This window comes from Balaenoptera physalus, assembly GCF_965194825.1.
Source record: "Balaenoptera physalus genome assembly, chromosome: 16".
Taxonomy (NCBI): Eukaryota; Metazoa; Chordata; class Mammalia; order Artiodactyla; family Balaenopteridae; genus Balaenoptera; species Balaenoptera physalus.
Genome location: NC_138898.1, coordinates 56,568,150 through 56,584,658, shown reverse-complemented (window position 1 = coordinate 56,584,658; position 16,509 = coordinate 56,568,150). Strand labels below are relative to the sequence as shown.

Below are 16,509 nucleotides of genomic sequence, written 5' to 3'. Positions count from 1 at the left end.
TCACTAAAATAGTAGACTCTGAAAAACCAAAGGGCTGCTGAAGGGCATCTTCTTCACCCGCCTTCCTGGTCCAGTACCTGAGTGCAGCCCTGAGGAGCCCTAACCAGCATCTGTGTGTGTGTGTGTATGTGTGTGCATGTCTGTGTGTGTATGTATGTATGTTATGGCACTCCATGTTGTCATATGAACATTTTATAAAGGAGAGACTTGATGTTCAGAGAGGTTAAGTCATAGTCACAGAGTCTCATAGTCAAAGCTATCTCTAACAATGCTGCCTATTAACGTAGCTTATAATTGCTACTCGACCTTTCTAATATATGCTTGAAACATCCACATGTTCAGAAATCTTGACTCCCCACGGAGTGTAAAGACTTATTTATGTCCTGCAATTATTTTCCCCTTTGTTTGGCTAAAATGTCTCACACAGTGACAGGTACATAATAAGCACTCAGTAAAGGCAGGATGATTCAATTTAGCTCTTCCTGCCTTATACGCTGCCATAAAAGTCTCTTAATACTGCTTTCATTTTCGTAGCTATTGATTCAATTATTCTTCCTCAAATCTGAAATGAAGGTGGCCACCCCTCCTCCCAGGAATCCACATGTTAGTAGTGCCTTCATTCTTCTTCCATTTACATCTAACTAAACTAATTATTTCCCTGCTACCTCACATTCCACTGGTGTGACACCAACTGCTGCGAAGGCCCTATCTCCTGCAGGCATCGCTTGTATCTTTTCAGCAGCCTGTTGTAACACAGGTGACAGAACGATTAAGAATGTCAGCCTTCAATGCATGAGGAACTTATGTAAAGCAAATGGTGTCATCTGAGGTAAAAACCGTGACAGTGGCAAAGGGAAACGGAGGAGCCAACAGGACTGCCTCCAAGCGAACTTTAATAGGGGAAGAAGAAACTATTTACCCATTCCTGGGGCAAAACAGAAAATCAAAAAAGCAAAAACAAAACAAAACAAAAACAGCTTTGTGATTTCTGCAGGACTTAGAATATAGTGGCGCTGGTCACTGGTGCACTAAAGAACTGAGCAAATGGATTTCATGCAGCATGGAAGAGATGATGATGATGGTGGATGGACGGATGGAGCCATAAATACACAGACAGATGGGCAAATAGATAGACAGACAGGTAGACAGGATCCTTGAACTTTTCTCCATCCCCGTAGTTACAACACCATGACAAGCCAAGGTCATTCCTCCCTCCTAGACTATTTCAACACACCTCTTAACTGTTGTCCTTGCTGCCACTTTGCCTCCTTCCAAGCCATCTTCAATACAGTAGCCAGAGCAATATTGTTAAAAACACAAGTATAATCACGTCCCTTACTTTTCCAGATCCTTTAATGACTGCCCCCGGCCGGCATTTAGAATAAAATCTGAAATCTGTACTTTGATGGCTCTCTCTCCCCATCCACTCTTTCAACACCACCAAATGCCCCTTTGATAGCACTTCATTCCAACCACACCTTCTTTTAATTCTTCAAAAGCCCCAAATGTCTTACCCTATCCCCAGAGACTTTTCCCTAGAATGTTTCAACTTAAATATCAATTCCTTGATCACTCAAATTAAGTTACCATACTCTGTACGGACTCTTAAAACATGCTGTGTGTTTATCTCACAGTAGATACTACAATTTATACTTATACCTTTATTTGTATGGCTGTTTGTCTATATCTGTTTCCTCTGGAGACTATAAGCCCCATGGGCCTGGGAAACTCGCTTGTCTTGTTTATCACTATGTCCCTGGCAGCTAGCACCATGCCTGGCATAGAAGAGGATTCAATGTGTGTCTGTCGAAGCGCATGAAAGCACGGCTCCAGCCACCTGCTTAATACAGTGAGATGGCAATTCCTGTAGGGAAGAGATGAGGACAAGGATCACAGAGACAGTGGGACACCAGTTCCGATGCCTCTCCTTTGACCACAGCCCTGATCAAAGCTCTCACAGGGGGAATAGAGGGCTTGACACGTACCGTCAGCAGCGCTGAGCTCAGCGCCGTGAGGGCTGCTCAGGAGGATGTTAAGACGCACAAGCCTTCTCAGGAGCTCTGTGCAGACGTGGCGCCTCCTGGCTCCTCAACGTCGCATTTGCAGAGTCAGCCTTCGGAAGGGAGCTTGTAACCTGTGTCAGCCACCACCATGCCGAGGTAGGACCATGTGCTCTGAATAACAAGGTCTTTTTTTACTTTAGACCGAAATAGATGTAATCCTTCTTTACTTCCCCATCCCCATGATTCTGTTTTAAAATATTTATGAACACATATGAATATTCATGGTATTAAACAATATATATGTATATTTTATATACGTACTACATATAAAATCTCAGGGCTTCCCTGGTGGCGCAGTGGTTGAGAATCTGCCTGCCAATGCAGGGGACGCAGGTTCGAGCCCTGGTCTGGGAAGATCCCACATGCCGCGGAGCAACTGGGCCCGTGAGCCACAATTACTGAGCCTGCGCATCTGGAGCCTGTGCTCGGCAAGGAGGGGCCGGCGATAGTGAGAGGCCCGCGCACCGCGATGAAGAGTGGCCCCCACTTGCCACAACTAGAGAAAGCCCTCGCACAGAAACGAAGACCCAACACAGCCATACATACATACATACATACATACATAAAAAGAATGTAAGCAGACAAGAATAGCATTAAAAAAAAAAAAAAATTAAAGTGGAGATCGTGGCAAATTTAAAAAAAAAAAAAAAAGAAAAAAAAAAAAAAATCTCAAAGGCACAATTCAGTTCCTTGTTTGTTAGTCCTCCGCCTTTGTTTTCTGTTTTTTTCTCAGAATAGAACTTCAGTTGCAACCCAGTGAAAATGTTGATGGGAGAGTCGAACCACTTTGAGTCTACAAGCATGTTGAGCATCAGAAGGACTTAGGCTTGTGGCTCTTGGTGGCTCTACTTTTCCTTGACTAACAAGAGTCTCTGTTTAATGCAGAGTCCCTGGTAACCACAGAGAAGGCCTCAGTTTCCATTTTCACAGTGTAGTATACTTGATGCTTCTCATTCTTTCTTTGCATGGAGAGAAAGAGGAAGAAGAAGAGGAAGAGGAAGGAAAGCTCCACAGAAGTTTATCTTTAATCATACCAGTCATCAACATCACCTACTTTATAGAATTATAAAAACAACCTAAACATTAGCTGAGATCTTCAGGCACCACAAGCCTCCAATCCCTATTGAAGCCAAAAGTCCTTGTCACTATTTCTTGGATGAAATGCACAGCCCCACTGGCAATTTTGACCCAGGGTCCTGCACATCGAAAGAACTTAGTGCAGTGGCCAAGAGTGTGGGCTCCAGGGACTTCCCTCGTGGTCCAGTGGTTAGGACTTCACCTTCCAATGCAGGGTATGCGGGTTTGATCCCTGGTCGGGGACCTAAGATCCCACATGCCTCACGGCCAAAAAAATAAAAAATCATAAAAAAACAGAAGCAATATTATAACAAATTCAATAAAGACTTAAAAAAAAAAAAAAAGAGTGTGGACTCCAGAGTCAAGATGGCTGGGGTCCAACCCAACCCCACCACTTGCAGGTCATCTGAGTACCAGCGACCCATGCAACCTCTTCAAGGGTTGGTTTCCTCATCTGCGAAACTGCAGAAGCTAGCAGAACCCACCTCACAGGTCCTCACGAGGCTGCAACGAGGTGACGCACACACAACACTTAGCCCAAGGCCTGGCATGTAAGCAAATGTCCTACCCGTTAGCTGTTACCTTCAAAGTGATTGAGGACAACACCTGTCTTCCTCGGCGAGGACCCAGGCAGGAGCTCAGCACCTTCATGAAACGTCCATAAAAATCTCGCTCTCAAACACATTTTAAATATAAGTGTATGAAGGGAGAGGTTAGCTTTACTCTTGGGAGTCAGGGGAACGGGGCAGACAGAGTGGACGATTGGATTATGACAAAGCAAACGACTTCAAATTGAACTTCTGTACGAGCCACTGATTTCCCTGGGGGCCCTCCCCGCACACTTTCTGGTTGGATCCTGTGCCTCAGTTCTCCTCCCAGCTTCTTGCCCGTCAGACCACAACCAGGTCTCCCCCAGCTAAAACAGAGCAGTGTTTTTGCTGCTATCTTCTGCTGAACTGATGGCCGCCGGGCTTCTGCTCTCAGCACCCCACTCCCCAGCCCAAAGCTTCTTCCCAAGCAGACACCCTCTCCCCGGCAAGAGGCATTTTTATTTAATCTTCGCAAGAAACCTACAGGTTACTACTGTTGTCCTCGTTATCGAAGAGGACACTGGGGCTGACAACGAGTACCTAACTTTTCCCAGATTTGCAGAACTGATCATTAGAGAGCCAAGATTTGAATCCCCATTTATTTGTCTTAAAATCTGTGCTTCTTCCACCATGACTGCTGCTTCCCTTACTTGAATCGAAATGAACTTAGATTACTGGATGTAACCCACTGGGTCTACTGAGCACACACAGCCAAAAGGCTCACAATTTGGCCTAGCAACGCACAACTTTTACGAACTTCTACCCACAGAATTTTCAGAGTGTACTGGAGTGGATGGCCCATAAAATGAGACTGAGAACACAGTGCACGCAACAGAGTTGTCAAGAATGAATTTATGGATATAACAAGGGTGCGTGGGACTGGAGAACCACCAGACTCCTGATTTCCCGAACCTCTAAACCCTTGTCAAGAAATAGCACAACGTGCATCTCAGATTACTCAAAGGGAGAAGTTCTTGAACTACGCTAGTCTCAGAAATAATGTCTTGTGCCAGAATCCACGGATTCCTAAGTGCCATTTTCCTTGGGGCATTGCCGTGTCAGAGAGCAGTGGGTTATTTCCTAATCTGGCTTCTCCCTCTACTCTGTGAGCTCCTTGAAGGTAAAGATTTGATCTAACTCACATTTCCAACTCCACTGCCTAGCTCCTCTTAAATATCATCCGAATCCTCTTTATGGGCTAATAAAACATAGGCAGCTAAGAGTAGAAAGCCCAAAATACAACGAGCTGGTTGTAAATTAACACCATCCATTTACGAAAAAAAAAACAAAAAACAAAAAAAAACTTAGCCATATGCATCCAAAGTCATAAAGATGCTCTTATCCTTTGACTGTGTAATTCTCCTCAGGGGTATATCCCCAGGAAGTTATCCCAAGGAAGAAAACTCTACAGATGCTAAGTAATTAACTCTGGCAATAATGGTGTTAGGGAAAAGAACGGAAACCTCCAGATATTCCATAATAAAGTAAAGCATCATCCTGCTGATATATTGTGTAACCCTCAAAATTACGATTGTAGGGAGTGATAGAGCAACATGGAAACAGATGCTCAAGCTAAAACTTAAATAAAGAAATCGTAACACCAATTCACAAGCCCATGATGGCCATGGCACTGGACCACGTATCTGGACAGGCATGACACGGGAAAGTGGGGAAGGAATTCACTGCTATGGTTCATGGCAGTGGTGCATATGAGAAAGATTGAGGGGCAGGTAAACCTTGTTTCCTCGCCATCTTTAGAGAGTTATTTGGGTGATAGGTTTCAAATGGGCACAAAGAAGGTCAGGGGGAGCTTGGATTCTGTTCTGAAATGGAAGGCGGGCACTTGGAACAGAGCCCCTGGGTGAGAGAGCCCAGCTTTGCATGCAAGACGTGGAGATTCCCCTTCCTGGAGCCAGACCCGCACCGGCTGTGGAGAGCGATCAACGCTCTCGGCCATCTGCTCAGGCGCTGTGAAGGCAGCCACGTGTCCTCCTGCCTGGACGCTGGGGAGGACGCCGCTCACTAGTCAATCTGCTTGAAACTGCCTCCGATGATTAGTGTGTAATGACCCAGGTAGGTCACGGCCAGGGACGTTTCTGTTATTAGTGCTTTAGCAGCGGTAAAGGGGCATTGATTCTGCAGGTGGAGGTTTACGGTTTGTTGGTCGGGAGAGCCCAGCCCTGTGCAGTGTCAGTGGTCACTTCTGGGGGAGCAAGCACCCTGCAAGGGCATCATATTGATACTTCGGGGAAGGGGAAGGAAGGCCCAGGAGGAAGGCCAGCCAGCTCCAAAAGAAAGAAACAAACAACAACAACAAACAAACCTGGCCAGGGAAGATGGAAGAGAAGAATTTACCTCTGACAGGGCTAACTCTTGGCCTCTCCCACATCTGAGATGGATCTAATCATTCTCTTGCATTCTGAGTCCAACATCTATTCTTCTCTGTGATTGGCTGCTCCAGGATAGTTAATATAACTTGTATTGTTTTATTTACTTAAATTTTATCTTAAAATTTTATCATGAATTCAGGGCCCTGTGTCTCTCTGTTCAAAGTAATATCCCTAGCACCCAGCAAGAATCCAATTTTTTCAGTTATTTGTCAATGAATGAGTGCATAATGACATTAGCAGGGTAAGAATGTTCACTTATATGTCACTGTCTTAGCACCCTGAGCTGCAATGTACCACGATACAGTTTTTCAAGATGATATATCCTTCTTAAATACGGGGACTGAGGTCCAATGAATTAAAGAACCTGCCAATGTACACATACACGCATGCACACACGTCAGTCAGTGGGAGAAGAGATTACTTCTCAGATATGTAATTGTTCTGAATAACAGTAATGGTAATCACTGTTACCATTTATTTAGTGCTGACTGTATGCCAGGCCAGAGTTGAGATTGGTACTTTCTGAGGCAAGAATCCTCATTTGTGGGAATAATTACCTGAATTCAAAAGAAACTAGCCACATGTTTAAAAAAATATTCTGGGGGCTTCCCTGGTGGCACAGTGGTTGAGAATCTGCCTGCCAATGCAGGGGACACGGGTTCGAGCCCTGGTCTGGGAAGATCCCACATGCCGCAGAGCAACTGGGCCCGTGAGCCACAACTACTGAGCCTGCGCGTCTGGAGCCTGTGCTCCACAACAAGAGAGGCCGCGATAGTGAGAGGCCCGTGCACCGCGATGAAGAGTGGCCCCCGCCCGCTGCAACTAGAGAAAGCCCGCGCACAGAAACGAAGACCCAACACAGCCAAAAACAAATAAATAAAATAAATAAATTTAAAAAAATATTCCGGCTATCAGCACTGGGAGAAAGTTTATCTTTCTGTTTTGGAGCTTTCTCAAAAGTTGTAGATATCGGTAGCCTCCTCCATTTGGAGAAACCAAATTCCTTGTTTCCATAATTTATTAACCAGCCATTTTACCAAACTTTTTGTTTGTGCTTTGCAATTTCCAGCCATTACTACAGGTTCACCAATGTCTTACATAAAAAACCTCACATTACAATGTTGAATAGAAACAGCACGTAGATCTAATCTTCAGCTTAAGTGAAGGGATTTAGCAGAAATCCCAAGTCACTGTTTTCCTTGGGTCAGTCAGCTGGGAACTAATGAATAACCAGGATGAATACAAACATTCTGCCTCTTAGGTGTTCAAGCCAGTGTAAGAGGTTGCAGGCAAAACCTGCTTTTATTTCCTCTAATTCTCTAATGCAACCTGTGAGTGTGGACCAAACTATGTCAACCTATTAAGGCAGTAAAGAGAAAGCAGAATATCAGTACTGCATTAGTCTCAAACCTACCTGGTGCATTTTCTTGTCCAGGAGACAAGGGGCTCATTTCTGCCCGCAGGTGGGGGCAGGGAAGAACCACTGCTGGTCATAACTCATCAATCTCTGCCTTGCTGAGATAACGACACTCCCCTTCAGCCTTCTCTTCTGTGGCCTAGTTTTATCTTTCTTGTTTCTTCACTGAATTCCAAGTTAGAAGGGGCCTTAGTTACAGACTATTTGAGTTCAATTCATTATTATTAGTAGTAGTAGTATTTTAATGAGGAAATTTAAATTTGGTCAAATGTGTTGTTAAGAATCACATGGTCGGGGGCTTCCCTGGAGGTCCAGTGGTTAAGACTTCGCCTTCCGATGCAGGCGGTGTGGGTTCGACCCCCGGTCAGGGAGCTAAGATCCCACTTACCTTGCAGCCAAAAAACCAAAACATAAAGCAGAAGCAATATTGTAACAAATTCAATAAGGACTTTAAAAATGGTCCACATCAAAAAAAAAAAGTCTTTAAAAAAAAAAAATCACACAGTCAATTAATAATGCCAGGACACGAGCCTGGCTCTCTTGATTTTTCAAAGACTGATCTAGATTGGGACGCGGGGTGGAGGTGGACTGTGGGGGATTATGGATGACAGAATGGTTAAAAGTACAAATAGGGTGATCATCTTTCAAAGCATTAATCCATGCAACTCAAAAATTCATTCAAAATAGGTATGTGCTTCTCATTTGGGAGGTGTTGGAGAGAGAGCAGTAAGTGAGACAGACACACACCATGCCTTCTAGATCCTCCAGCCCAATGGAGGAGACAAGATAATACACAAGTAATAAATCGGATAATTGGAGTCATGATGAGTGCCATGGCAGATTTAAACTAGGTGAAATGATGGAGAATCACAAGGCAGGCCACGGGTGCCACTTCAGCCTTCTCTCTTCTCTATCCATGGTCCTGAAATCCTACTATCACACAAATCTTCCTTATAACTTTCATTCTTTCTTACCTTTCCCTGTTCCAACAACAAGGGAGCAGAAGGAGATGTTTTTCTTCTTCTGTGTCTCTGCCTATACCCTCCTCTATTGCCTCCCATTTGCATATACTCATTAAATCAAAAATATCCGCTGAGTTCCTACTCCCAATCTGGCAGAGGGGAGATAGGGAGAGAAGGAAGAATTTATCAGAGCTCTGCTTTGCAGCAGCTTAAGAGAGACAAGAGAGACACATACGGAATGTGTGAACAAGGGTGTCTGGTGGTAGCTGGTGGTTGGTCAAATGACAAAGCAAATGAGAAGGTCAGTGAGCATCTTTTTCTGTGCCCTCTAGACCATGGGACTCCAAATCAACTGGCATGAAACCCACCCTAGGCCTGGCCATCAATTAAATTAATGCTCTTATGTTGTTCCTGCCCTTGCTTCCCCTCCCTCTTGAATTCCAAATGATGCATGACCTCTCCCATTTCCAGCCAAGCTGTTGATTTCTTTAACTCGAGAGAATTCCACCTCCCTGAGTGACAATCATTGTTCTTTCTCTTCCTATTCACCCTTGCACTGTTCTACTCTTGTCTGCTCCAATGAGCTCCAGATTCTAAAAATATTATCATGGGGGTCATCCTTCTACATGGAAAAGAGACTTCATATTTTCTTTATCTACAAAGGGGAATGAAGGAACTCAAGCACACAGGGAAAATTTCCTTCACCAGGAGGGTCTTAACAGAAATGTATACAGAAGTATAGACGTCTCTGTACTAAGAGCACAGGTGAGAGATCAAGGATAGCAAATGCTTGGAGTTGGGAAATAAACACGTTTAGAAGTCAAGAGATCAACTTGCCCAATTGGAACAGAAGGTCTTTAGAGATCCTTGGAGAGATCCCTAAAGTGTTAGGTAGGAACTAGCTTATTGAAAAAGTAACTAGATAATATTCATGCTTCAGGAATGTTACTCCTTCAATATAGAGGATGGAATCCGGGGGAAGGTAGCATAAGGACCACTTAGGAAGAGTTCACACCCATGTAAAGAAGGAGTTTGTGGAGTGGTATGCCAACAGAGGGGGTGGAAGTGAGGCTTTTAGGAGGCCCAGATCAAAGACTCATCCCTCTCTTTGTGGTAGATGAAGAAGACAAAGTCAGTGGTGACTGAAGCCTGGGACTGGGGTACATGGGAAGAGAATGGTGTCCTTGGGTGAGTGAGTGGGGTTTGGTCTGATTGTAGGGTTGGGTATTTGTAGTCAGAAATGACAGCCAGAAGTAAGTGGAGAGAAACAGCAATCTGTGCTGCACATGGCACTGGAATTCAGTGATAGATCTGGAGCCAGTTGTTCTAGGTCTAGCAGTTGACAAAGCAGAGGTAGAAGCTTTGAAGAAGAACACTGAGTGGTAAGTAGAGAACAAAAAATAGCCATTAGGGTGACCCAGTTCTAATGTCAGTTCTGTTTCTCCCATCAGAAGGTGAGATGCATTCTCACCATCAGAAGGTGAGATGCATTCATTTATCTGTTCATCCCCCCATCTCTCCATGTGTTCACCCATCACTATATCCAACAAGTACTGATTGTCTGTTATGGCCATTACTACAGTAGACATTATGGACATAATCAGAGCTTATATATTATTTAACAACCAGCATAAGTCAGGCACCAACCAGTTAGAATGGATGCATGCTGGAGGATGGTGCCGGAGCGTCATTAACCCTCTAGTTCTGGATCAAGGGTCCATGTGGGGGGATAAGGCATATGGAATTGCAGGGTGTGAAAGATGCTTAGGGATCTGGGACAGAAGGAGTTTACCAACCCATGTCCATACTGAGCTATAACAGCTGATTATTATCAGCCTGGGTGCAAGAATGGACAATTTAGACCTGGCCCCTGTATTCAGAGGGCCTATGATCTAGAGATGCTCCATCCAACATGGTAGGCTGTTACTACCACGTGATGCTGTTTAGACTTAAATTAATTAAAAATAAGTAAAATCACAAACTTAGTTCCTCAGTTGCAGTAGCCACATGTTAAAGTGCTTGATGGCCATATCTAGTTAGTGGTTAACATACTGCACAGCACAGATAAAGAATATTCTTAACATCACAGAAAATTCTATTGGATGGCACTGGACTAAAGAAAAAGACAAAAATTAGATTAATTTTTGCTCAGTTAAGGAATTAATTATAATTTTGATATAGCATGCCACGAAAGTGTAATCTGACAGGAGACAGAGGTCAAAGGAAGGCTTCGACTGCAAGTTAAATTTAAAAGTTGTTTGGGACTTCCCTGGAGATCCAGTGGTTAAGAATCCACCTTCCAATGCAGGGGATGCGGGTTCGATCCCTGGTCAGGGAACTAAGATCCCACATGCCACAGGGCAACTAAGCCTGCATGCCGCAACTACTTAGCCTGTGCACTCTGGAGCCCGCACACCACAACTAGAGAGCCTTCATGTCGCAACTACTGAGCCTGTGCGCTCTAGAGCCCGCACACCACAACCAGAACGAAGCCCGCGTGCCTCAATGAAAATCCCATGTGCCGCAACTAAGACCCAAAGCAGCCAAATAAAACAAACAAACAAACAAAAAAAACAAAAACGAACGAAGTTGTAGGAAATTACTCTCAGGCTGAAGTTCAACAAATGACCCTGCTACCACCAGCCTCCTGCAGCTTTCCTTCTAGACACAGGTCATAAAGGGATGTGGGGAGCTAGAAGCCTACATAGACATAGGGTCATGTGAGCTAACTCTCTGCATCACGTACATTGGCCAATCTGTGTTCAAAGGGCCCCAGTACAGATGGAACATTCTGGAAAAAAAAATAAACAACACACGATAGCTAAACTTTCAAAGCAGGAAATGGACATTGATTTTCTGAAGGCAACAGAGACATCAAACCCTGTCTCAGAGCAAGGGAAGATTTTAGCCACAACATCAGTCCAGGTACAGCGTTAGATCTGAGCAAATTCCAACTGCAAAGTCATTGCTCCCCATCAAATCCCATGAGGGGCTGGAGCAGTTTCCTGACCCCCACGAGGTACCACACATGTGACTGGTGAAGAGGACACAAGGACCAGGCACGTAGCCCAACGTAGACGTCAGATCATCTGCTTTCCTGGTAACCAAGCAACCTCCCAGAACTCCATCTATGTTCTAGGGGAAGTGACTTGCTGGCCCTGGGAGTTGATTCTCTGTGCTAGAGAAGCTATGATCACAGGAAAGCATGGGGATCTCTTAGGCACAGAGACAGGGCAACGGCTGTAAATATCTCCAGCGAGGTGGTGCTCCATTTCTTCCTTTTTAATTTTTCAAAAATATTATCAGATATCTGCACAATGGTTTGGAGCAGCAAATTAATAATTTTTTTCTCTTCCAACTGCAGTTCTAGATATGGAAATACCATATCCAAAGACAAATTAACATGAGTTCCTTACAACACTGTACTAATTATCTCAGGGACTAGAGCCTCCCCTAGGTTAGAAACATCAGCTCCAATCTAGGAAGGAAACATGGGTTTCTTCCTGAGAAGGAGTAACTTGTAGCATGTCGAGAAGGTAAAGAGAAAGGTGGGAGGATCACAGATCATCAGAAAACCCACCCTCAAAACCTTCCTCCCTCTACCCCTCCCCCGTCTGCTCCAGCACCAGCGAGGCATCCAGGAGAAGGAAACTACTGGAAACAGGAACAGCTAAAGCAACATGCATATTTAACTTCACACCACATAGATCTGAACAGACTGCATGCCGAACAGCCCCCTCCTTGTTTCGCTTACAAAATCCCCCAGTTTTCAAGAAATGCTGTAGCCTGAAATTCAAAGGCATTAACGGATAGATGTGGCATGTAGGGAATTAGACATGAAGTTTCCTTTCTTATTGGGAACAAAAGCTGTGGGTCTAATCTCCTGTGTGATACAGGCTTTAGCTGATCAGGGTTACAGGAAGTCATTCTGATGTGCTGAGCGGCGAATACACCATCTTTTTATTTCTTTCCGTCTCCTCCTCCTTCCCAGCCCCCTTCGCATATGCAAATGCCATAGCAATAAGGGGAGTCTTGCAATACCACTGAGGGTGAAAGAATTCCCTTTGATCAGCCTCTCCCAGGCCTGGAGCCCCACAGCCTCCAATTCTACCTGCCCCTTTATGATATTTGATGTGTCAAATTAGTCACCACCACTCTCAGAAGTAGAATATGCTAAGAAATTCTGAAACCTATGAAGGAAGCTACACCTTGGAAAAAATAAATATTTCCTTAAGTTAGCCTTTTTAAATTTTGATATTTATGGTTACAATATTATAGATTTCTTCCCAAAACAAGCTGCTCGCCAGCAGAACTCCTGCAGAGGAGAGCTGATGGCAGAGACTTTATGAGATGCAGTGTCACCACTACCCCAAATGCTGGTGTATCAGAAAAAATAAGAGTTGGAGAAATTGGACAAAATACTGCTAGCTTCACCAAAAATAAAGTCCTTGTGTCCAATAAGACAGGCAGACGGTGGAAAGTGCTTACTTGCTAAAAACAAATGAAATTTCCAAAACGTACCCCAGCATCTTAAAGTACAGAATTTCTTTTTTGCAGTAATTTCTATATAGGAGTAATGTATTCTGGCTCAGAAAGAGCAAAATGAACTGTTCTTAAATGCTTCAAGAAATATATGGTCTCACTAACTCCTCTGATTGTTGCCATTTCTTTTGACTTTGCAGGGTCCTGTGACTGGGAGAGTGGGACAATGTCTCCTGATGAGAAAAATTTAGGGAACAAAAAGAAAACAAAAGCACATTTAATTTAACCCCCAGGCAGTAATGGTAGGTTTAACCCATCCACACTCTCAGACATTTTCTCTATTCTTTTCCCGGGTTCTACCTAGCAAAGCCTCTTCTCATCTCTGAATCCAACTCAGTGGGGCCAAAAAGAAAGACACAGGCAGGCAGCAAAGTGTTTGTGGGAACCCCAGGCCTGCAGAAGAGGCTTTTCATCACAAACAGGATCAAAGCAATGGATGGAATTCTGTAATGACCTTCCAAAAGCGGTAGCACTTACTGAATGTTGAGTCTGATCAAGGAAGCTGTAAGTTCCACTTGCATGAGTTCTTTGAGCAGTTTCCTAGGGAGTAAGAGAAGGGAAGACTTTAGTATTGAGGAATGTATCCTTGAATTGTGTCTGTATCTTTTCTTGTCATAGTAATATCTGGTTAACCTCTAAAATAAGTGCTTGATTATATGGTAAATTTAACAATGACAATGGTGATGATGATGATGAAAATGATTAACAGCAAATCTTCAAATATATTTTCATAGCATGCTTTCACACTCCAATTAGGAAGGCGTTACTATTTTCTCTACTTCAGAAGAGGAAACTGAGACTCGCACAGCTCAAGTAAGTTGAACAAAGTATGCATACAGGTAGGGGAGCCTGGATTTGAACCTGGGCAGTTGGGCACCAAGTTTAGAACCATTCTGCTATACTCTTGTCTTACACAGTGAGCCCTTTGTCACAGGATGTGTTCAAGGAAAGATGGGAGGTTGATCTTTCAGAGATATTATTGTGGAATCTCCTGAACTGAGTTAGGCAGAAAGAAACCAACTCTAAATTTCCCTTCAATTCTAGAACTCGAAGATTCTGTAATGCTCAATCCCGTGATAGCTAAGGTTCCAAGTGACTTCATTTTGCAATGAATAAAATTGTGATATAAGGTGTCCCATCAATAATAAATTTTATAAACATGGTTATTGTCACCCAATCAGAGGGAGGAAGATTCATTTTTATTAATATTTAAATAAACCAAATATCACCTGAGCTGCAAATGGCCATTATAATATCATATAACTCAGTGAGTAGGGGGAAAGGTCATCTTCAACCAGAAAAATCAAGATTTACTAATAGAGGGATCTTCCCTGGTGGTGCAGTGGTTAAAAATCCGCCTGCCAATGCAGGGGACACGGGTTCAAGCCCTGGTCCAGGAAGATCCCACATGCCGTGGAGCAACTAAGCCCGTGCGCCCCAACTACTGAGCCTGTGCTCTAGAGCCTGTGAGCCACAGCTACTGAAGCCCATGTGCCTAGAGCCCGTGCTTCGCAACAAGAGAAGCCACCGCAATGAGAAGCCCGTGCACCACAACGAAGAGTAGCCCCCACTCGCCACAACTACAGAAAGCCCGCACACAGCAACAAAGACCCAATGCAGCCAAAAATAAATAAATTAATTAATTAATTTTAAAAAAAGATTTACTAATAAATCTGAAAGATGTATACAGCACTTTGCACCAAAGAGAGTTGGCCCTGACTTGCTCCCTCTCTGGAAGAAACTTAAGTAGCAGAGGTGGGACTGATTTTCAGTGTTCTAGAATCCTGATCCAGTGCCCTTTCAATTACTCCTGTAAAGTAGGGATATAACTTATACCCAGACTCAATGCAATTCACAAGTTTCAGAGCTCAATTATAAACATTATTGGCAGATATATGTTTAAAAAATACTCTTCCCTTTTTTAATATGAACCATTTTTTTTAAACTTCACATTTTTTTAAAACTTCACTAGCACTGGTGTTGATAAATTAGAATATCTGATAACATCAAGAGGTTCCAAAATACTGGAAAGAGAGAGACCAGTGGCTGGAGAGGCCTGAGGGTATAGACAGCTATGAAGCTTGAGGATGGTGGTAATAGTGCTTATCCATCTGTAACCAAGCAGGACCCTATGGGGCCTTCCCAGGATAGACCCCCACCATGTCCTCTGCCTCATTCTTGTTTGTAGAAAAGCTCTAGTCTTCCAGGTCTCCCCTGAGTCACAAAAGCTTGGCTTAAGAATTAATGTTTGAAAGGTTGTGAACATGTTGGGACAAAAGTAGAGTTGGGCCAGGAGAACTAGAAACAATTTAAACAGTAAATCAATCATATGGCAGTCACAGAATCTTTAGTTCCTCCCTGAAGTACCTAGATAATAGTATCTGATGCCCATTCGAGAGTTGTTTTACAGGTACTAAAACCCCCAAAAAATGGACAAAGTTAACTACATGATGACTATGAGTATGTAACCACCAGACCTGCTGGAGCCTGAGAATTGATAATGTTAACCCCTGTGACACCACCCTGCTACCTCAACGTCAACCAATCAGAGAATTGTGCATAAGCTGATCACACACCCTGTGACTTCCCTCCCTCATCTTGCCCTTAAAAACTCTTCCCTGAAATCCATAAGGGGAGTTAGGGTTTTTTGAGCATTAGCTGCCCTCCTTGTCTGGTGCCCACAGTGAATGTAGTATTTCCCTTCACCACAGCCTAGTGTCAGTAGATTGGCTTTACTGTGAGTGGGAGAATGGACCAAAGTTTGGTTCAGTGACACATCCATCCATCCAACCACCCTTCCATCCTTCTTTCCTTCATTCAATCCATCCATCCTTCCTTCCTTCCATCCATCCACATCTCCGCTACTTACCAGCTTTGTGACCACAGATAAGACACTTAACCTTTCTCTGTCTCAGTAAAATGGGAATAAACATAGTACCTACCTCAATGGATAGAGGTGAGTATTAAAAGTTAATATTTGGGGGCTTCCCTGGTGGTGCAGTAGTTAAGAATCCGCCTGCCAATGCAGGGGACATGGGTTTGATCCCTGGCCCGGGAAGATCCCACATGTTGTGGAGCCACTAAGCCCATGCGCCACAACTAATGAGCCTGCGCTCTAGAGCCCGTGAGCCACAGCTACTGAGCCCGCGTGCCACAACTACTGAGGCCCGCGCGCCTAGAGCCTGTGCTCCACAACAAGAGAGGCCACAACAGTGAGATGCCCATGCACCACAACAAAGAGTAGCCTCTGCTCACCGCAAGTAGAGAAAGCCCGTGCACAGCAACAAAGACCCAACACAGCCAAAAAAAATAAATAAATAAATTTATTTTTTTTTTAAAGTTAATATTTGTAAGGCACTTAGCATTGTGCCTGGTACAAAGTCGATGCCATGTAAAATTTTATTATTATTTATTAAGTCTTTTTTAATGCCTAACACTGTCCTCCTGACGCCTACAGTCTAGGGGGGA

General features: G+C 43.8%; 1 protein-coding gene and 1 long non-coding RNA gene across 3 annotated transcripts in view; one reads left to right on the top strand and one right to left on the bottom strand.

The window, feature by feature from the left end:
• Positions 1–16,509, bottom strand: part of RBFOX1 (RNA binding fox-1 homolog 1) — a 2,204,869-nt gene that overhangs the window by 1,218,828 nt on the left and 969,532 nt on the right. For both annotated transcript variants that reach the window (XM_082429022.1, XM_082429011.1), the window contains one exon: positions 13,519–13,581. In XM_082429022.1, coding sequence (XP_082285148.1) covers positions 13,519–13,581 — 63 coding nt within the window. The remainder of the gene's footprint in view (positions 1–13,518; positions 13,582–16,509) is intronic.
• The window catches only part of LOC309644861, a 408,244-nt gene that overhangs the window by 302,021 nt on the left and 89,714 nt on the right, over positions 1–16,509 (top strand). The gene's annotated exons all lie outside the window — the stretch shown is intronic.